The following is a 22,219-nucleotide window of genomic DNA, read 5'->3' on the forward strand; positions in this document are numbered from 1 at the left end:
GGAGAGAACGGGGAAAAGATACACGAGCGATGCGCCGTCAGCAGCGGGCGAAGCAAGTACCTATTGCCGAGCGATACCTGTCCCCAGCTAGGTAGGTAGGTATGGATAGAACACTGCGTCCAGAAGGCAGGTAGTCAATGTTTCCTGGCTCGCGTCGGGTGCAAGACCAAGACCAATAGAAGACCAAGAACAGCGGCAGACCGACTGATCCTGGAAGGCGATGCCCGTGCCTCGTCGGTGAAGTGATGGTCATCAAGACAAAGAATCTCAAAATACCTAACGACAGCTTGCCTACGGAACGCGCTACAGAAGACGATGCAGCGGGAGCCAGAAAGCCCCGCCGATGCTCCCTGGAAGTGCAGGCGCCGGCAACAGTGCAGGCGCAGGTGCAGGCGCAGGTGCAGGTGCAGGTGCAGGTGCAGATGCAGGTCGTGGTGCAGGTGTTCGTTCGTGTGAGAGAACGGTGGGGATATTGCAGCATTGGCGTCTGGAGTCCACAAACGCTAAAATAAGTGAGCCCACTTGGACGGAGAGGACGGGCGAGAAACAAGAAGATACGAACTCTCTCTTTTTTCTTGTTCTGCTTATCTGTACCTCACACTACCTTAGATGGTGACGGTATCGGTAGTTCATAGAGCTGGTTGCCCGCGTGGATGCCGTATAAGGTGCCTATTCTCTACGAATGGTCGCCCAAGTCAAGTACACCATCCAGATGAATCCAGATCAACATGTTGTGACATCTAGAAGAGCATAAATTAGACGGGAGATCCCCGTGTCGGCGTGAGTCGATCTACACACAAGACATGCTATGATTGCTGAGCCTATTAATCTCCGATCTTGGGCGACTCTTGTTTCGTTGCGCTGAGAAACAGTCACAGCCCGACCAGTGCTGACAAAGGAAGGCTCCGAGGTAGCTCATGACACCCGACTCGGTGGAGGAGAGAGGGCTGCAGGGAGGGATGAAGAAGACTTGCTCGGAATGACGCTGTCACAACGGAAGGTTTCAGACGTTTGGCAAGCAGTGGGGGCTGCTTCAAGTGCTGCGTGTGTTGTGTGTCTGGCCAAAAGACGATAATGTCCAAACAGAAACGCGAATGGGAGCAGGGACGACCGCAGATCTCGGTTTTGGGTGCTGGGGCAGACCATGGCGCTAGGGCCCGTACTGGCATAGTGTCGCTTCCTTCGGCACGGGCACTGTGACAGAGCCCAGGTAGGCCCCTGCGCGCTGCTCACTGCGCAGTCGGCCAAGACCGCATCTCAGGCAAATCCTACGACTCTCCAAGAGATGGACCGAAACTCAGAAGCTGGTGGGGCCCGGAGACAGATGTGGTACCTAGCACTGTACCCGGTCACAGCACGTGAGTGCAGATGGTCCAGAAAAGCAGGTAGTGTGGTGACGGGACGTGGACCGGGACTGCTCACTGCAGTCCGCTTGAGAAAGTGGAAGCAGATCCGCCGAACGGCGACTCAACCTAAGGCAGCCCGGTTGCTGACACCCGACAATGCCCGCGATAAAAGATCCGCCGTCACGTACCTGGGCTACTTTAAGGTTACTGTCCCTTACTGGCTCGCTAAGAAATGAACCCTGCTTCTCAAATCGCATCGCCAACGAAGCTTTCCACGTTGCGGACACATAGTACGCAGTAACTAACCAAGGTATGTACATAAGGTCTGCTTAATTACCAGCAAGCAGGATTCAACCAGTCGGGTCCTCGAACGAGTTGGACTCCAGTGTATCCGTACCTACTATGTACTCCAGTCGGTGGGAGAATCCCATCTCATCACAAGTGTGCCCCGTTACCGTCGCCAGCAGCACTACCATGTAATAGTACATCTATTTCACTTCTAACTCTTCACCTTTAGGCACGGTGTAGCGCATCTCATGCTTTAATTCGTCTCAAGCCTCCCCATTCATCACCCATCTAACTGAATGCGCGATGCCAAACGTTCGTGTTACCCCGTCTCACGTCTTGCTTGCACCCGCCTGCTAGCAAGCAGGCGGTTCAGACAGGTGAATGACCTGGTGCTGTTTTGCTCAAATCTGACCATGGCACCTCGGAGACCAACATCGCCGTGGTCTCATTCGCCCGGAAGCCAACATCGGTAAACTTGCGGTGGCTTTGCTGGGGCGGAAGTCCGAACCAAGGCTCGTCAGCGCATGTTGCTTATGGTCTTTTTCGTATGGCTGTCGGAGCTCGTACGCAGCTGTCTAGGTGCACTTTCGCAGGCAGGATGTGTGCTGCGACTGGCTGCCGTCGACGCTGGCGCAGCCCTGTTTTCGTCTAGTGATCCCCCCTTTTCGGCCAACCTACAGCTGCACGTCTAGATGCATCGCGTCTGGCTCACCGAACGCCAGTGACGAATGGTTTTGGCCGGCTACCGCTCTCGCGCTCGCAGCCTCATGTTCACTCCGAATGCTCTGCTCTGTAGTCTACCGGTAGTTGAGTCTGGAGATTGGAGGCTGGAAGGTCGCAACAGCCGCAGGCTGCGATTCCGCTGCCCATATACCTTCGATACGCATTGTATACTACCTTATGTCCGTTTCCCCTGATTTTCCGAGGGCGTACAAAGCAACACAAAGGCAGTAGGTATAATGTCATGTTGCCCTGGCCCCTCTAATATGTATATATATGTGCGACGCCTTCAGCCTCGTACTTGGACAACTAACTAGGGGTCAACACTCGTGCAACTTGGGCGTGGGTAGCCGCTTCATGAGATCTTGATCGGTGTTGCCCAGATATTCTGCCATTCCACATGGTAGGTAACTCGTGTGCACTTTAAGTTGTCTCAAAAGCTTCTGTCGAAACAGCTTTACTGGTCAAACATGTGCAGGGCTGCCGTGGAAGTAGGGCGAAATGGCTGCCTTTTCACGGGAGGGTGTTGTACCCCGCATGAGACACACACAGCAGCGTAGTCCCTCGAGTCTTGGGTATATCACTGGTTCGATCTCGAATACATCTCTCGTCGCCGTGATATGACGAGGTACAAATTACCTCGAGTCCCCTTGCTTTTGCACTTGCATCACGCACTTCAACACATGTGGGCCGTTGCCCCCGTCGGAGCCATGCACCAAGATGAGGCGAGCAGCATCGACCAGCAGTGGATTTGCTCACGGCCACGCTCGTCCCCTCTATCTGCAGTAAGAATGCAACGAGTATTTGAGAGGGCTCTTCCCGGGGTTCCGCTGCTTGTTGCTTGCTTCGTCTCTTGCTCGGTGTTCAGCAAACTCAGCCCGTCTTAGTAAGGGTTTTGCCCATACGGTGCCTCCGGTGCCTTGTCTTCTCGCGTCACTACCTGCCGGCGCACCTTCGTCCCATCCCTCTCTTGCAGAGGTTTCTCTCTGCTGCTCTTGCTCCCGCTCCCGCTCCCGCTCTCGCTTCTACGTGTGATTCTGCTCCTTCTCTTGCTCTTGGTCTTGCCCCCAAAAGTAAAAGTTGGTGCTGGGACGAAGATTCCCAAAGCTCGGCATATCCTGTGCAGGCAGCATGCCCCACTCATCGGCTTCGAGCTCGTCGGGAAGCTCTCGGCCATCCTCGAGATCATCCTCGGCCTCATCCTTGCGCTCGGGGAGTTCCAAAAAGTCGAGATCTTCCCAGGTCTCTCACTCCAATATTAAGAGTGATCACTGGGCCGTATCCTTCATGAAATGGACCACCGGCGCTCCGCTCGGGAAGCCTCTATCGTTGCGAAGAACCAAGGTCCACGAGATTGACGAGACTTGGGGCTTGTACCAGGACGATGCTTCAATCTACAGCGATTGCTCTTACACCCATTACGCGTGGGTCACCCCAAGATTCGACGACAGCATTTCCGAAATAGCGTCCAGGACAAGTAGTCGCTCGTCTGGCCGTCTTCGGAGGGAGCACCGGTCCAGAGCCCCGCCTCGCTTCGGACCGTCTCCCGCCATGCACCCGCCACCTCTCTTCCCGCAACACCCACATCCACCGGGGCCGCCGCCTCCACCCTTCATGCCGCCTCAGCACACATTTCACGACTACCATGGCTACGAAGACGACGACGACGACGACGACGATGTTGAGAGCGGTTACGAAGATTATGGCACAGAACCGCAATTCCACTCACATCCTCACCCTCCTTTCCCGCCAGCGTCCGCACACCCGCCAGCCCCAGGTGGCGAAGCTCCCTTCATCGTTCTGAACGGCGGCGACGGCGGCGGCGCTCACAAATACACGCCTTGGTGATTGAAAGGTTCCGGATTGCATCATTTCGAAACTTTGCTTCGAATGAGTGAAAAATGGTTAGTTGCGTTTCAGGCGGTCTGCTCTTTTGACGGATTGTTGGGTCTCGGCGTACGAAGAGAGACACACCTATAACTTTGACCCCCCTTCACGTACCCAGAACACAGGAGGGAAGAACAGAACCTTCAAGGAGAGGTCGGGTACGGCCAAACAACTTACAATATGTAATTGCAGTAACGTGATTATGATAGTCTGTGAGCGAAGAATGTGTTCGTATAGTTGCTAATATGATGATGAATTGCTGCTTGAGACCATTGCATCCAAGCCTGGTGCCGCGTGAAGTGACCGTACATTAACGTCGTAGGACACAGCTCGAGCCAATGGAAGAACAGGTGGGTATGCGTCATTCGGAGAGCCCGCTGCACAGAACGTTGGCGCATGGCGTGGCTAAGCGCAGAGTCCTCAGCCACAACTTGGGCGCTCCATCTGGCGCACCATCTCCAGGCAACCATCGCACCGTCAACCCCAGCCTCTGATAGAGTAGTTAGGAAGGAATCGGGAACCACAAAAGGACTCAGCCTCTAATGGCTTTACCGGGTGTCGGGTCTTCTCATTCGTTGGTTTCGCGAGTATTCTTTTGCCGATACGTCAGATGCCATTCATCCCACATGATGATATGCAGTCATCCTTTTCACACTTTCCTGGGTCTTGCAGTCAGACAAGGTGCAGCTCCTCTTCTTACTCCTTCGACTAATCCAAACATGGTCCATTTGTTCCACCTGCGGACAGCTAGTCTCTTCGGACACGCAGTTGTGAAGCATAACCTGGCGAAGGCACCGGCCAGCTCGCTGCGGCTGCTTAGCTTCTTCTTGCCCTCACAGAATATCTTCAAAAGATGTCTGTTGCGTCCTCTCGCTGCGGCCCACCGCCCCTAGCCCTTCCGGAGTGACTCAAGTGGATGGATCGTGCCTGGCGGCCTCATCGTCTAGGCAATGTGATTGGCCCGTAGGAACCACAGAGGCAAATGCTCGCCTTCATGGAGATGTCTGTTCATGACTGGCTGGTTCCGGTCACGAACACAGAATGAAAGGCGGGATGGCTGCCTTCTCTGCGAGATATATACCTCAAGGCAGCCTGACCATATTCACGGGTCTCTTCGTTCTGTGTCACCCACCCTTTTCTCTCAAAACCCTCCCTCCGTCCCACATCACTTACAACTCTTAACTGGCCTCCAAACACACAAGCCGTTCGAAGCACCGCAATCATTCATTTCCAAGAGCCGGCCCTCAAAAACAATTCCTCAAACCCCGTAGACATCATGGAAACTTTCCCGCAACCCGCCTCCTGCGCGGACCCCTTGAATACATCCGAGTCCATCGCGGCTCAGGCGCCCCCTCAAATGGCACTGCTGGACTTCTTTTTCCCCGGGTTCAGCGTCTTCTCGACCGCCTTCCAAAAGTATCTAGGCATCGATCTCAACGTCTACATACCCCTGGTTATCCTCTGCGGTGGAGCAACATTCGCATGGCGCTACTTCAGCGATTACCTTTGGGAGAAGATTGATACCTATCTCATGTCCACAGTCGAGGTCCGCACCGACGATGAAATCTACGTAAGTATGGGTCAAAGATTCAGTCGTGATGGGTGACATACTCCATGACCAAGAAAGCTGAACTCGGATAGAACATTTTCATGTCTTGGGTCGCTGCCCAACGCTTTGCCAAGAACTCTCGGCGGTTCGTCGTCAACACAAACCTGAACTCGCGGTCCTGGTTCCTTTGGCGCTGGGATGATGATGACGAGGAGGACAACGATTCTGGGGAAGCGTCAAGCGAGCCGGGCCCGAAGAAGAAGCCCCTGGCTTACACACCCAGCTTTGGTAGCCATACCTTTTGGTACCGCGGTCACCTGCTACTCTTCAAGCGTAGCCAGAACCAGCAACAAGCCTCTTACCTGGTCGTGAGCGAGCGCGAAGAAATCAGTGTTTCCTGCTTTGGCCGTAACCCCTGGATTCTTAAGGAGTTGCTCCAGGAGGCTCGAACCGAGTACCTCAAGAAGGATTCTCAAAAAACAATGATCTACCGCGGTAGTACACGTGCCGGCACGACGGAGCCCTCATGGCAGCGGTGCATGGCGCGCACATCTCGACCCTTTTCCACTGTTATTCTCAATGAAAAGACGAAGCAAGAGCTCGTGGAAGATGTCGCCGATTACCTCTCACCCGCAACCCGGAAGTGGTATTCGAACCGTGGAATCCCTTGGCGGCGCGGTTACCTATTGACCGGGCCCCCTGGAACCGGCAAGTCGTCTTTGTCGCTTGCTCTGGCGGGATTCTTCAAGATGAGGATCTATATAGTCAGTCTGAACTCCATCTCTGCCAACGAGGAAAATCTTGCCACACTCTTCGCAGAGTTGCCACGCCGATGTGTAGTTCTTCTCGAGGACATTGACACTGCTGGTCTTACCCACACGAGGGAGGACTCGACGGCTGAAAACTCCGATGCCAAGGAGGGGTCTAGCGACATGGTACCTGGACAGACCACCCCGGGCAACGCCACAACGACAACGAATTCGAGCAGGCTGTCACTCTCTGGTTTGCTAAACATATTGGATGGCGTGGCAAGTCAAGAGGGCCGTGTACTGATCATGACGACAAATCACGTGGAGAAGCTCGACAAGGCTCTCATTCGACCTGGTCGCGTGGATCTTGTGGTAAAGTTCACACTTGCCGACGAGGAGATCATCGGGTCCATATTCAGAGCCATCTTTGCTCCCCTCGAAGGTGACGAGAACGAAGCCGCCCAGCAGATGCAGAGCCTCAAAGACTCCGAAGACGAGAAGGCTTTGGCCGAGCAACAGGCCATGCGTACAGCTGAGATCAAGTTCAAGGTCGACAAACTATCGAGGGATTTCGCAACAAAGATCCCTGCCCACGAGTTTAGTCCAGCTGAGATTCAAGGGTTCCTTATGAAGCACAAGCGTAGCGCCGAGAACGCGGTTGCAGGCGCTGCAGAATGGGTTGTGGAGACGCGCAAGGAGAAGAAGGAGAAGGAATTAAAAGCCGCTGAGGAGAAGCGGCAGGCCGAAGCTGAGAAGAAGGAGGAAGAGGAGAAGAAGAAAAGAGAGGAAGAGGGGAAAAAGTCGGAAGAGTCGGCGGAGGAGAAGGAAGCTGACAAGGTGCGTAGGAAGCAGGAGAGCAAGGAGAAACGCAACGTTGAGAAGAAAAAGATGAGGAGCAAGCCAAACAAGGAAAATTCCCCCGACTCCTCAAGCGATTCGGAGTCCGGTTCCGGCTCCGATGTGGATGCTACTACCGAGGTTGCGGAGACGGCAGCGGCGAAGGGGGCGGCCGAGGCGGAAGAACAGGTGACAGAACCGCCGGGCCCGTTGACTGATGGAGCGAAAACCGAGGGTGGAGGTGACGAGACCACCCGAAAGAGAGACTCGGGCTACGGTACCCCAGTGGAGATTTGAGTTACATTGCTGGCACTTGAACGAGCTTATTGTGCATTGACCGGCGTTTGGGACTGTTCACTTGTAAATGGGGAATTCCGACAGATGACTACGTATCCATGTCACTGCGCTCGTCTTTGTAAATGCGCATCTCAAGCAGCTGCTTTGCGGAAAACCGCACTAGGACACCTTCTATCAAACCCAACTTTTCGAGTTCGATGATGTCCATAACAATGCGTCTATCGCCACGTTGTTCTTGTGGCCGGCCAAAAAAGCTAGGCATAGTGAACGATGACGCTGGGCTGGGTTGGGTTCGTCAACTTAGTCCAGTGATCGGACTAACTTGGCTGCTGTAATTCTTTCTCGGTTGGGTTAGAAAACCGGCTCACATAGACCAACCGGAAGAAATCCCTACGATGGGTGTCTCATTCAGATGTGTGAGCCAGTGCATATGGAAGACGAATAGCCTACTAGCTTGACCATGACGGCAGTCTGCATAGTGCCTCAGGAAACGGAATATCCACGAGCAACCTCGATTTCGCAGTCTTTGCGGATAAGGGCCAATCAAGGCACCCGAGGCAAGTCCGATTGACGGAAAGGGCACAATAGAGGAGAAAAAGAAGGTCGGGGGTGTGGGGGGGGGGGGAGTGCAGGTGCAGCTGAATCCGAGTTGCGACCTAGGGGACTTGAAGGGCGGTTCAGATTTTGGACGATATTTTGCCTGTGCTGAGACGGCAGTGAGCGTGGGGTGAAGGGCATGTTTTTCATGCTCTCTGAAAGGGAGAAGCCGGAACCTGTGTTCGTAAAGGAGGGGTTTTGAACCATGTGCCAGGGCCAGAGGGCCGATGCGAGCGCGGAGATGTGCGGGTATGGCGATGACGGAGACGACAGGCCAAGGAGAAAAATTTTGCTGGATTTTGAGTCTGGTTACACTCGGTCGAAGAAGCTCGGATTTCGAGCAAGACACGCGGGTGAAGCTGGGATGACACCATAGCCTGGCCAAAGAGTGACGGCAAATGCAGACCCAAGGCGACTTCTTAGTCAAGGGCAAGCCAAAAAAATAAATAAAAAAAAATACCTCAAGCAATGTGGTGTAGACGTTGAGGGAATATAACCAAGTATGCATCGAGACGGGGGGGAGCTTTGCAGGGTGGGTGACTCGGAGCATCAGTGTCGACGGAGGAGGACTCAGATATTAGAAGAGGTTGAGGAGGAGGAGGAGAGCCCACGCCTCTCGGAGGGCCGATGCGGCTTCGATATCGAAACAGATGTGGTGGTGAATAGGACGACTTGCTCAAGTCGAGGTGATCCATTCAGAAGAGGTGGGGAACAAGGGTGGCGCGGCGGCTAAGAAGGAGTAATGGCGACTCTGTTACGTACAGTCCCCGAAGCAGAAGGACCTTGGTGACATCTCGTTGCCCGACGACGACAACGATGATGACCTAAGGTAGCCAAGGCGAGGCAAGATGCAGTTGAGGTTGTCAGCTGCGCAAGGTTTGTAGTTTCGGCAAGGCGAAAGACTCAGCCACAGTCAAGACGCATAATAAGAGTCCCGCGTATGTTTGTGGATAAGTGCCTAGATGACTGTGAAAGCTGTTCAGTCTCATTCGAGTTCGAGGCCGAAGCCGCCACGCCCCGAGCGAAACAGAGACTCGGAACTGCCAAGCCATGCGAGCCGCGGGCTACGGCCTTGGTGTGGGTTTCGTGCGGTCTTTTCCCCCCTTGTCTTTTTCTGTTCTTTTCACACTGGCGCCGGCGTCCGAGATGAAGAAGAAGGAGGGAGGGAGGGGAAAAGATGCGAGAACGGCTTGTCCAGTGGAGCCTCAAGTTCGCAACCCGAAACATGAATGAGAGTTTCTCAAGCATCGCCCACAATGTACAGGCCCTGCTACGTTATCAAGTACCTTTGGACGTCCTTGGCGAGTCCGGTGTGTGCGTGAGTACCGTTCGCTTCCAAGGTCAGCCGCCGTGTCCTTATCCGCTTACCCGTTTTCGCGCAGGCCAAATTGCGATCCCAGGTAATCAAAGAGACAGAAGCAAACAAACTCGTTGAAGAACTGCAGATTTGTCACGTACGTACGGGTACCCAAGACCGCAGCCGGGACCGACGAGCCGGATGGGAGGGGCGCAAAATCCTGTCTGTTTGAGCTTGAAGAAGAGCGTGGGCATCGCATCGCATCGCATCGCATCTTCAGTGACTACCTAGGTAGTATACCTACCTATACCTACCTACCCAAGGTACTTTACCTTAGGTAGGTAGTGTTAGTGTACCCGGGCATGATCTAACCCGCCCACTCAGGTGGATTACTGATTGATAAGGTACCTAAGGTAGGTAAGGTAGTGTACTTCAGTATTCACTTCTCGCAGGTCCCACTCATTGTTCCCGAAACGACCCCACTGGGGGTGTTCCGATACCTGTGACTTTCACATCTTTACGCCGTACATACGCAGTAGGTCCCCTCATCAAGTCTCGAGGCGGGCAGGCGGAGCAGGGTGGCAGGGTATTCAACGTTGAGCGCCTTATGTGTTTTGAGGGCTCAAACTTGGTGGTGAAGGAGGGAGGGGACGTGGATTTCCCGTCCATCTTGCCCACCCCTCCACCCCATCCCCCCACCAACAAAAGACGTGTACAGATACAGGTGCAGGTGCGTATTGCGGCACACACAAAGCAAACAGACACAAACACACATTGCTTCCAACCACTTGTACTTTTTCAACAAGACACACCTCTCTCCGTCGTAGAAAGTTCTCTGCACCTACCGCTACCGCTGCCGCACCCGCAGCGCACCCGCACCCTGCCTGAACTCACGGCCCGCAGCAGCTCAACCTCACCACCACCTACCTAGTATCTCCTACCTTACCTACCTATGCAACACCTAACTTCATCGTTACCCTACCTTCGGGTCTGCCCTGGGCAAGGGTTGCAGGGCAAGACACGATGACAGTTGGCAAGGAATGCTCTGTATCTGTCATGATGGATGCAGTGTTGGCATGGCAAACCACCGCCAGATTGGTCACAAAGGCAAGGGTAACCAGCCGAGCAGGGAGGGGGGCCTGTGATCCTCCGGGTCCGATGCACCGGCCAGTTGAGGGAGGACACAGCACGTCGTCTTTATTTTTACTTGTACTGCGTATTCTGCGAACCCGCCCTCAGCTCTGGCAGCCATGTCCCGCCATGTTGCGGCGGCATGACAGAAGATACCTTGGCAAGCAGGTGCCCGTATCGGGCCAAGAACGAGCGAGGTAGAGGTCGAGGTCGAGGTCAAGGCCGAGGGATTACTTCTGACGCAGAGAAAGAGAAGGGTAGAAAAACCTCGCATGATTCGAACCGTAGCATAACAGGCGTCCTGTGTCCGCTGCCCAACAGACATGAGAAGGCTCCGTACCTTACAATACGAATGCCGGCTCCGGACGGACAAGACCTGGAGGACATGGAAGGCTAGCTGTAGCTCAAGTTGCGCCTTCGTAGAGCTTCTCATGGATACAACAGAGGGGGAAGGTCACGCCATTATTGAAGCGGTCCGTCGCTGGACGCTAGCTTTCGCGCCTTTGAGACTGATAGGGGATGGCTTTATTACTGGACTGGTTAGAATTGGACTGGTAGGTATAGTTTGCCTCCATCATCCGCGCACACTCCCCTCCTCACCTCGTCCGTTACACATGCACACCCGTCACTGGTGCTGTTGGTCCCCTGATTTTCGTTTTTCGTTTTTAATTTTTAATTTTTAATTTTGTTCTTGCTTTCCTCCTTCCTTCATCAGGCCAGGCATCGGAACCTGCATCTGCCTCTGCATTGAGCAAGTCTTCCTCAAGCTTTACCCGTCCCGCTCTGCTCTGCCTCGACTGCGTAGCTGTCTATGTATGTACCTTGTCGTTCTTTAATGCCCCGTCCCCGTCCCCGTCCCGTCCCAATCCATTCCATTCCCTCCCATCCCATCCCATCCCATCCCATCCCATCCCATCCCATCCCCATCCTGGGTGTCCTATCCTGTCCTGTCCTGTCCCATCCAAGTGTAGTGCTATCCATTGATGGATGGATACCTTACTCGACGCCCATTGCACCGCCGTGGTGTGTTGCTACGTCAGTGGGGATTAATATTAAAACACTCCCCTCTCTGCCTTTGCCTCCCGCTGTTAGTCTCCTATCATCTGCAGAGCTGTGGAAAATTAAAATAAAAAAAATCATATCCGTAAACGCCCCTCGTCTCGGTCTCGACACTTCTCTCCGTCTCGTCTCGTCTCTAGGCACACCTTTTTCCCTCTCTTTCCCCCCGAAAAAAATCCTACTTGTACTCTCCGACTGCCACCTGCTACTCCTCCTCTCTACCCTCTTCATCCTCCTTCTCCGCATCCACCTCCAAAGTTTGCGCAATTCATCCGCCCTCAAGCAAACAAACCCGCCTTCCCTACCAATAGGTGCGTTGGGTCTCGCTGCCCCTCCCCCTCTCTCAACCTCGACCACCCCAGCAACCACATGTTGCTGGAGTGCTGAACCCTGGCTCTCTCTTTCTGCATGTTGGGCACCTCTGCGACTGCTCTGTCGTTTTGTTGAAACGGCGGTGAAAGCCCGTCGAGTTCAAAAACAGAGAGAGCTCCTGGCTAACTCTACAACCTGACAGACCATTCCAATCCTCCGCAATCTTTCTCCTCTCCCCGTTCTTCAGCCCAATTGAATCGCTCTCCAAAATGGCTTCCCGCCCTCAGAACGTTGGCATCAAGGCCATTGAGATCTACTTCCCCAGCCAGGTAAGTTGCTAGACACAGAAAGCTCTCAGTCACCCCGGGAAAAAAAACCACTCTCTACCCCGCCGAAATCGCAACCCACCCTTCACCACTCGCTGATTACCCCTCTCCTTGCTCGCCTGCGTCGCTACCCTCGAAGCCCTTTTGTGTGATTTTCCGCCTCAAGGAGCAATTGCTCGCTAATACTCTGCCCTTAACAACCAGTATGTCGAGCAATCTGAGCTTGAGACTTTCGATGGCGTCAGCGCCGGCAAGTACACTATCGGCCTTGGCCAGACCAAGATGGCTTTCTGCGACGACCGTGAGGGTACGCCGAACTATCATAGTCCTGTTTTCGCACAAGTTCGGTTTTAACTCTCCCATCTTGCAGATATCTACTCTTTCGCTCTGACCGTCACCTCCAACCTCCTGAAGAAGTACAATGTCGACCCCAACTCCATCGGTCGCCTCGAGGTCGGTACTGAGACCATTCTGGACAAGTCCAAGTCGGTCAAGACCGTGCTCATGCAGCTCTTTGGCGACAACACCAACATTGAAGGTGTTGACACCGTGAACGCCTGCTACGGAGGAACGAACGCTTTTTTCAACACTGTTAATTGGATCGAGTCATCTGCCTGGGACGGTCGCGATGCTATCGTTGTCGCCGGTGACATCGCCCTTTACGCTAAGGGAAATGCCCGCCCTACGGGCGGTGCTGGTGCCGTTGCCATGCTCGTCGGTCCTAACGCGCCCGTGGTTTTGGAGCCTGGCCTGCGCGGCACCTACATGCAGCACGCCTACGACTTCTACAAGCCCGACCTGACCAGCGAGTACCCTTACGTCGACGGCCACTACTCGGTCAACTGCTACACCAAGGCCCTGGACGCTGCCTACCGCGAGTACAACAAGCGCGAGGCCAAGCTGTCCAACGGCGACGCTGCCCCCAAGGCGGGCCTGGACCGATTCGATTACCTTGCTTTCCACGCCCCCACTTGCAAGCTGGTTCAAAAGTCGTACGCTCGTCTGCTATACCACGACTACCTTGCCGATGCCGACAGCTCCGTCTTCGCTGAGGTCGCTCCCGAGTTGCGTGATATGGACTACGAGAAGTCTCTGACAGACAAGGTCGTTGAGAAGACTTTCATGGCGCTCACCAAGAAGAAGTTCCAGGAGAGAGTGAACCCCAGCATCCAGGTCGCCACCCTCTGCGGCAACATGTACTGCGGCAGCGTCTGGGGCGGTGTCGCTAGCTTGCTGTCTCATGTTGATGCCGCCACCCTCAGCGGAAAGCGCATCGGTGTCTTTAGCTACGGCTCCGGCCTCGCTGCCTCCTTTTTGTCTTTCCGCATCAATGGAGATGTGACTCCTCTCGCCAAGGTCCTTGATATCCCCGCAAGACTGGAGGCCCGCCGCAAGGTGGCTCCTGAGACCTACGATTCTGTAAGATACGATACCTCTCCAGGGTACGAAATTGGATGAGCAGCTAACATATGAACTAGATGTGCGACCTTCGCAAACAGGCTCACCTCCAGAAGGGCTACGCACCCAAAGGTGATGCTTCCACCATCGCCCCCGGTACCTACTACCTCGAGCACATTGACGAGATGTTCAAGCGATCCTACAGCGTCAAGGCATAAGCTGTATCGCAATTGCGAACAGATGCACATTTTCTTTTTCGATCTTGGACTTGCGCACGGATAGAGGCGGATGCATAGGTCTTGCGACATCACTGCTGCAAAAAGCATAAGCCAGCATGAGGTAGTTAATCTGAGAGGAGGAGCAGAGGCGCTACGGGTCGCGATGGATGTGAACCTAGATACGGGGATCATGTCGCGAGGATGTCTCTCGTAATAGTGATTGTATATACCGGGCCAGATGGGGTTATTCGAGCATCGAAATGATGAGGCCAGGGCAAAAGAGAGATATGAATGAATTGAAACGGCTTTTCATGTTAATGAAGTCCTCCAGAGTAACAGCCTGAAAATCTTGCAACCATGAATTCGCGCCTGTATTACCGCGTCCCATGCGCCTACAATGCTTCTTCTTGTCTGTCCACTTTTGATGTTTTCATCTAGCGGCAAAGCCGCCAGAGATGCCACTACCACATCGGTACATGTCACAAAGAGCACAATCTCATTCAATTGTTCGTATGCTCAGTCGTTCGTTTCCAAACATGATGTACTCCAATGCCAAGTTCGCCCGGTTGAACTTGCCTACTGCTCACGCCTGTACTTCCACTCTGCGTGGCGATGCAGGTGGTAATCCTTACTCTGGATAGCTTTCCAGATACCATAAAGGCCGCCGATGGGCGGCTTCGACTTTACAACTTGGCGCCAGTTCTTAAGCTCCTCTTTCCGGGCATCGACATCAACCTTGACCTTGTTGTAGACCGTTGGTAGGGTCGTAGCGCCATACTTGACACGAAGTTCGTCATACCACTCACGATCATAGGCCTGCCAGAATTCGTCCTCGGTGTAGTATGTGTGCGCGTATAGCCACTTCATCCCGCCGAGCTCGCGCAGCTTATGCTCGAGCGCGCGGTTCTTAGCCACGAACTCATCAGGGTTCGCAGGGCCCCAGCCCCATAGACCGATGTTGAGCATCGGTTTGGGCGCGGTAGTGACACTGCTCGAGCTGCTACCGGCTGCCGGTCGGGTCTCAATCTCGCCCGTGTGCGGGTGAAAGGTTGGCGGTGCCGTCTGCTTCAAGGGGCAAAGCCACAGCGGCCAGATGTTGAAGTTTTCGGCAGTGTAGTCCACGAAGCGCTCGGCGTTTTTGTAGGGGAGCGCGAGGTCCTGAACGACGAAGCGTGCCGACTCGCCACTCCCGTGCAGCGCACGATAGAGCATACGCGTGTGAAGAAAGTCGTCGAGAAACCAACGGGTGAAGCGCGTGAACGGCACGTACTTGAAGTAATCAAAGGCAGCAGCGCCGACCCAGAAGCCAGCTCGGTCATAGCGGAATAGATATTCGGCCAAGGGGACGAAATCGATGACAGGGGCAGTGCCTTCGATGGCACCGGAAGAGGCGCCAATGGTTCGGTCTTTGACGTGAAGATAGAACCAGGGATCCCAGGCGCCGCTGAAAGTCTGAGGCTTGCTGTCAGCGGGAATATCGTCCGTCAGCTTGCCGGTGATGATGACGCCGTGGTCCTTGGAGAAAAGGATGCCATCAACGTAGTCGTTTTCCGGGTTCATCGTCTCGGCCTGAACCGTCTCGACAGCCTCGGCGACGCTGTGAGTGCGGTGGTACGTCGTCTTCACGTACTTCTTGGCCTCGATCAGTTGAAGCTCAATCATGGTGGTGACACCTAGAGTGCCGACGGCGCCAGCGGCGCCCCGGAAGAGGTCGGATCTCTCATGGCGGCTGGCGCGGACGACCTCGCCGTTTGCCAGTACAAGCTCGACCTCATTGATGGTATCATCGAAGAAGCCATGCTTGAAGCTCGAGCTCTCGCCTGCGGTACCGGCATAGCCTCCTCCGGCCGTGATGCCGGGAAACTCCATAACGACGGGGGGGATCAGGCCGTGACGAAGGGTGCTCTCAACAAGGCGGTCCATGGGGACATTGGGCTCGACCAGGGCGGTGCGCGCGGCTTTGTTGACCTCGAGAACATTGCCGAGGGCGCTGATATCAACGAAGCGATCTCGGCGGAAGGGACGGGTGCTGTTGGTCGAGCCGTGGAAGATGCGGTAGGGCTCCTTCCGGTCGAAGAACGACCGCACTGCAGCAGCAATTTTGGAGACAGTCTTCTTGTGGCGCTCCATGGTCGATAGTCGACAATCGGCAGGTGAGGTCGCGATTTCCGTAGAGCTACAGGGTGAGATTTTTTTTTTACCCCAAATGCCCGCGCAGTGCCACGTTGGAGTAGGTGAGCCCGGTAGGTAGGGAACCTGAGGTAAAATCAAGGTTCTGACAGGGGTATGTCGGTACACCAATGCACCTCCAGGGCTACCTTATAGAGGGTGAAGTACGGATACCTTGCGAAGTAACACAATAGTGAGATCCATATGTTAAGATACCTACCTACCTAGGTAGGCAACGTACCGCATAGTAAGGTAGGCATTCGTAGCTTGTTAGCCCGGAAGAGAGCCCGGTTAAGTCAAAGCGCCCCGAAGCACAGTGGTCGCTATGCCCCTGCATATCGGGGAATTTGTATGAACGCAGCAGGGCAATCTGCTTATGTCCTCTACCTCTGTGTTATTCCAATTAAGCAACTATATTTCTTCATATCTGTTTCGACGCGCGGCCCTTTTCATGCGGCTCAATATCCGCTTGCCCGACCTTCTTTACATATGTTTTCGTAAATAATTACATGATATGAGTGATGTAGATACCTTACGTTGAACAGCCAGAAATCATGGGGCCGCTTCGATGCCTCAATCCCTTGCTGCTCTCGCCCCCGGTTTTGGCCGGTTACAGTTTTGGGACTGCCTCCGGTGTAGAGTTCAAGCTCTCGTCTTTCTTTTGAAGGACTCTCTTTTGTATCTCCTCGTCACTCAGCGTGCTGAGCGACACGAACTCGCGAGGAACTTCCTCCAATGACTTGGCCTTGACAGTGGTTGCCTTGGACGATATGCTCTCCGGATTGCTGGTAACCGTCTTCATGAAACCAGTCCAACCCTCAAAGCAACGCTTAGCGTTGGGAATCTTGGCCAAGATCAGGGCAAAGCAGTGTGGCATTCCCTCATACTCTTCGAATACCACGGGCACGCCGTCTTCTCTCAGCTTGCGCGCCATGTACCTGTCCTCGTCCGCTAACAGCTCCCACCCCGTGCAAATGAAGACAGGCGGCGAACCTGTCCAGCTCTTGTTCATGACGAGAGTCACGAGCGGGTGCGCGATGAGATCGTCATCGGCATAAATGCTAGCGCGTGGGGGTTTTGCTGGCCAGGCTTCGCACGGCGGTGGGTTGTACTCGGCATATACGGAGGCCTTTGGCAGGTAGTCAAACTCCCAGTTGGATTCCCAGCTCGGGGAGCTTTGCGTGATATCCATCCATGGCGAGTTGAGGGCCAAACCGCTGGGCAGTGGTATTTCGCGTTCCTCCCCAAGCCATTGTATCTTCCGCTTCTGCCTGCGCAACTCCAGCAGCAGCTGCAGCAAGGCTAAGCTCAAATTACCCCCTGCGCTGCCAATTTGTCAGTGCCGATGTCTCGATTTGGTTCATAATGACGACTCACCTGTCACCGGCTACGACGATGTGCTTCGGCTCAACTCCCTCATGATAGGCATCGGGTGGAGGATACAACAACGTCAAGTAAGAGACAAGAGCATCCATTAGGGCTGCAGGGAAGGGATGCTGCGGAGCCAGCCGGTAGCGGACAGAGTAAAGACGCCCGCCCGTCAGCTTGGCTATTTTCTTGGTGGCAGGTCGATGAGTCGCTGGATCGCAAAGATAGTACGCTCCTCCGTGAAGATACAAGACGGTCAGAGGGTTTGTGACCTCTCTCATCAGTTCATCGAACTTCTCTTTTTCTCCGATTGCCGGCGGTTTCGATTCGGAAGTGGCGCCGGCACGGTAGCCGGTCCATTCAGCCTCAACAGGCACAAGGTCTGGCAGTCTAAGATTGATTTCTGGCGTGCCCGGTGTTCGGAGCGATTGTATCGTGCCTACAACCGCGTCGCGGACGTCCGTCTCGGAGGAAGCAGGACTGGCATAAGTTGAAACCCATATTCTACCCTTGACGCCATTATCCCGATTTGCAAGCTTTTGGGATGATGTGATGGATCGCGGTTTGCTGGCCATGAGATACGAGCGGAGGACAGCGACAATGAGCTCACTCCTTAAATCGAGGTATCTGGCGGGCTTCGATAGATGTAGGACGTGAAGCAGGGCCACCCGTGTTATCAGGGGCACCTTTGGCAGAAGTGAGAGCAATAACTTGAACTGCGCAGGGTCCATATCGAGTGGATTTGGGAAGCCCGATGAAGAAGAGGAAGAAGGACTGTTGAAATCGGCAGAAGTAGTCATTGTTCAAGTCGAGAGGATAGTGGAAGAGGGCTTCTAATATGAGTTGTGAGGTGAAGCAGACAGGTGTTGAACTTGAGCCAAGCCGCGTGCTATGCCTGACGTGGTTGAAACACTCTAATAATACGGTACCCTGGAAGAACAGGCTGCTACCCGTTGAGAAAGAGTCGCAACGGTCAAGGGCTCGTGGTCGACAAAAAGTTCAGATGAGAGGGGATTAACTGCGGTCCCTGGACGAAAGAGCCTGATCTGCATGCGTTGTACACCGACTGATGGTCCCGTTCGAGGAAGGTATCCAGAAGCAAGGATGTGGAGTGGAGGAGTGGGAGGACGGAGACGAGGAAGCAGATGAGGAGAGAAGACGAGCTACTGCGTAGCAAGTTTGCGTGTGGCCGGGAAGAGTAGCCGTTTACTGGGGCGGGGGGGGACGTCCTTGTAGACTGGGACGAACGACGATGAATGGGGATGAGAAAATGCAACGCTGGCGGATACTGACAGCCCCGCGTAACAGAGCAGAAAGGAATTGTTGAAGATGAAGGAAGACTACCTTGCGAGATGATGACTTGTAGGCCTGTAGGTGCAGGGGGGTTGATTAATGTGGTGAGAATGAGACAAATCGTGGGAGAGCCTATGACATGCTGCTTGGCAAGGAGCCTCGGTTGTTGTTGATGGGCTGAAGGCTGGGTAAGGTGCCTACCTAGATTGACGAATCGCTTGTGGCCGCCAGACGTTCGTGCAGTACGAGGTGCCTTAGATGCAGTAGTCCACTTGACCAAACGCTAGTTCCCTTGTCAAAATCCTTGCATCCTCTGTTGAAGTATATCGGTGTTATGGAAGACGGCACCAGGTTTGGAGATAAAATGTTCCTCATCATCGTGGCTAGTAAATGAAGTGACATCTGCAAAAGAGGACAAGAAAGGACGATTGCAAAGCCCCGAGAGCCCGTCGGAGCAATTCGTGCCGTGGCGAACCCAATGAGAAGTCGCCGATGAAGAAGGACGGTCCTGCGATCTGAGTGGCCAACGGGAGCGCGTTGCGGTATTCGTATTGAGCATGGTGGAAAGAGCCAGCGTCTCTCGAGACTCGAGAGGCAAGAGCTTCAAGCTTCAGGCGGAATCACGATTGAGATGGCAGATGGATCGCGGGGATGGGCCCTGCAGGTGGCATGTTTCTCCCCACGACCAGATGACAAGGCACCACCATCATTGGTCATCAGCAGGGCGCTCCGTAGCGTCCGGGACAGGGCCGCAACATCGGTCGAAATAGGAAATGGTTGCGGATGGAGACGCTCGACACCAGACTGTTGGCTCTGCTGCGGCCTGGACCTGCCGAACCGACAAATCATCGGCTCCATTGCTTCTAGAACGTGGGATCAACAGAAAGCACCAGGTGGGCATGTCAAGTGCCGTGGTGCCTTTCCTTCCTTAGAAGATATCATACGCTACCTAAGGTAAGGTATCAGACATTGGCACATTGGCATCTTTTCTTCATCTCAAGCCACCCTTCACCTCAGCTCATGCAACAGAGCTTTTGTTAGCTGAGCATAAGAGTGATCTGCACCCATTGCCGAATCAAGGAGAATTTACGAAAATGCACCCTTGGCCCGTCCACTTAGAGAAATAAGAAATGCACCCAACACTGCGGCTCTGGCAATATCGCAAAGCACAGCGCAACACAGCACAGCACACCCAGCACAGTGACAGACATGTGGCCTACCTAGCACCTCGTGCAACCTGCAGTTACCTACGTCGGCCCACGCCACCCCATTTCAGAATCACTTGCGAAATCGACAGATACTTGACCACACTGGGCTGAGCTATTTGCCGCTCGCCTTATTCCCGGCAACTACCAATTGCGGGACAACCCCTCGCCCATGCCCCCTCACACACACCACAACCCGGCCATGAAACGGTCGATCTGAACAATACGACTCTGCCAATCGCCGGTTGAGGGCTCCGCGCCTCTGTTGTGCCATGTACGACTTTGCCTATCGTGTCGCTTATTTTGAGGGCATGGACATTGCCAAACCCTCAACTCCAACTGATCCGGGCCAACATCTCAAGCTCATTGTACCTGCTGGGCTGGCTCGCCTTGTCCTTCCGGGGGTTCAAGGCACGGAGTTGACCCGGCGCCCGCAAACAGCCCTTTCGACATCACCCCCCCTACACGAACCTTCCCCACGAAACTCTGCTTGCTGGTGCTGGCCGCCCACAGGCTGCAACTCAATGACACTGAGCCCGCATGAAACACGTCAAGCGCCGCTCCCTTCCGACTCGCCGCCGGCTACTTGCCTGTCGTCGCGGTCAGCTAGGATGGTTGTCGGATAGCTTTCGCGCGTGGCACGAGAGCCAGGCAAACGGCACTAGTAAAATATCAAACACTCTGGCACACCATTTTGACATTGTATCTTGAATTGGATTGATAGATGCCGGCTTATGCAAGCCCATGACTACAATGGCTCCCTTGCACGAACCTGATTACTGTACAAAAGAGAAAAGAACATCGAAACTACGACAACTTCCGTCACGAGCTCGTGGCCTCTTGTTGCGAGCTACCCCCAGCAGACTCAGCGCCGTTTGTTGTCGTCGACGACGCCGCCGCAGAGTCCTTGTTGGCCATGGCCATCTGCCATGCCGGGATCGAGGCCTTTCCACCAGGCTTGCCGCTGAGCGGAGAGGGTCGGTTGAAACTGGGTGTTGCCGTGGTCTTTGGTGTTTCGACAGTGCTCACCGCCTCCTTGTCCCCGCCCTGGCTTCCGTTGCCGGCAGCCCCAGTGGTGCCAGCAACAGAAGCTACGGGCGCAGCACTTCCGCCATTTCGCAATCCATTCGTGCTCGGGGGTGATGCAGCGGCCGACATTCTCTGGGTGATCAATGTCTTCAGACTGGTGAGTTCTGAATTAACCTCCTTGAGTCTGTTATCGGTAGTATCCTTTTGCGTTTCCATGGCCTTAGGGATCGAAGCCTTGAGAACTTGGACATCGTCCTTGATGCGCTGTGCTTCCGACTCCCTTCGCGCGTTTGCAGACCGAAGCTCCTTGACCACAGACTCAAGTTCCGTGAGCGCTGTATCGAGCTTCTCTGTCCGCTCCTTCTCCGCCTCCTTGAGAGCTTCAGTGTCTTTGGCCAGCTGCTCAACCAATCCGAATGCTTTGTCGAATTGCTCCTCAATGGACTTCTTGTCTTGCTCGAGCTTCTCGGGGGTTGGGGGAGCGATCATCGGATAAACATATCGCTGGGTTCGTTAGTTGCCACATGTTGGACGCGTCTCTACACAGTTCATACCTTGGCCAGAGCATACGCGCCGTAGCCAACGCCTCCGACGACGGTCGCCATGATAAACCAGTCTCTCCAGTCTCTCTTGGGAGGCGGTGGGGGCGGTTGCCATGCTGCATACTGAGGAGGATATGATTGATAGTACTGTTGCGGTGGTTGCTGCTGGGCGACCGGCATCGGAGTTGGGGCGGCAGTTGGGGCCGGTTGCGCGCCAACTCTGGCAAGAGCGGCATCGATCTCCTCTTGTGTAAGGTTCTTGGTTCGCAGGAAGGCCACGCGATTATCAATGGACGAGCTCGCGACACTTGGGTCCTGGAGAACTACGGGTTTATTAGTCTGATGAGTCGCAGTCCATAGGCTCGGTTCGGGTACTGACATTGCGTCTACCTTCAGTTAGCAATCAACAGAGGAAGCAATGGAATCAGGCCCAGCGTACCGCCGACGCGACGATATCCTCTCGAATCGCCATGGTTGTTATTGTTGCCTTACCAGCCTCGCCACATCACCCAGTCGAGGAGGTGTCGTGTGATGGGTGCGACAGAGACAGATGGCACATGTGTTCCTGAGAAGAAGCCGTGGGAAGTCTGCAGCGCAGCTGG

General features: G+C 54.4%; 5 protein-coding genes across 5 annotated transcripts; 2 read left to right on the forward strand and 3 right to left on the reverse strand.

Moving 5' to 3' along the window:
• Positions 1–5,517: 5,517 nt before the first annotated feature.
• On the forward strand, positions 5,518–7,673 carry COL26b_009706 (uncharacterized protein; the record flags this gene model as incomplete). The annotated part of the gene is made up of 2 exons (XM_053182425.1): positions 5,518–5,811; positions 5,883–7,673. 2 exons carry the CDS (start codon positions 5,518–5,520, stop codon positions 7,671–7,673), a joined length of 2,085 nt encoding a protein of 694 aa, XP_053033605.1.
• Positions 7,674–12,338: 4,665 nt separating this feature from the next.
• Positions 12,339–14,011, forward strand: HCS1 (ATP-dependent 5'-3' DNA helicase hcs1; the record flags this gene model as incomplete). The annotated part of the gene is made up of 4 exons (XM_053182426.1): positions 12,339–12,398; positions 12,600–12,702; positions 12,766–13,814; positions 13,874–14,011. 4 exons carry the CDS (start codon positions 12,339–12,341, stop codon positions 14,009–14,011), a joined length of 1,350 nt encoding a protein of 449 aa, XP_053033606.1.
• A 576-nt stretch (positions 14,012–14,587) lies between these two features.
• Positions 14,588–16,141, reverse strand: COL26b_009708 (uncharacterized protein; the record flags this gene model as incomplete). The annotated part of the gene is made up of 1 exon (XM_053182427.1): positions 14,588–16,141. One exon carries the CDS (start codon positions 16,139–16,141, stop codon positions 14,588–14,590), a length of 1,554 nt encoding a protein of 517 aa, XP_053033607.1.
• Positions 16,142–16,790: 649 nt separating this feature from the next.
• COL26b_009709 (uncharacterized protein) lies at positions 16,791–18,279 on the reverse strand (the record flags this gene model as incomplete). The annotated part of the gene is made up of 2 exons (XM_053182428.1): positions 16,791–17,505; positions 17,558–18,279. The coding sequence occupies 2 exons, from the start codon at positions 18,277–18,279 to the stop codon at positions 16,791–16,793; spliced, it is 1,437 nt and encodes a 478-aa protein (XP_053033608.1).
• Positions 18,280–20,868: 2,589 nt separating this feature from the next.
• Positions 20,869–22,089, reverse strand: COL26b_009710 (uncharacterized protein; the record flags this gene model as incomplete). The annotated part of the gene is made up of 4 exons (XM_053182429.1): positions 20,869–21,579; positions 21,630–21,940; positions 21,997–22,003; positions 22,057–22,089. The coding sequence occupies 4 exons, from the start codon at positions 22,087–22,089 to the stop codon at positions 20,869–20,871; spliced, it is 1,062 nt and encodes a 353-aa protein (XP_053033609.1).
• Positions 22,090–22,219: the final 130 nt, after the last annotated feature.

Source organism: Colletotrichum chrysophilum (assembly GCF_026319265.1).
Source record: "Colletotrichum chrysophilum strain AFK26 chromosome Unknown scaffold_96, whole genome shotgun sequence".
Taxonomy (NCBI): Eukaryota; Fungi; Ascomycota; class Sordariomycetes; order Glomerellales; family Glomerellaceae; genus Colletotrichum; species Colletotrichum chrysophilum.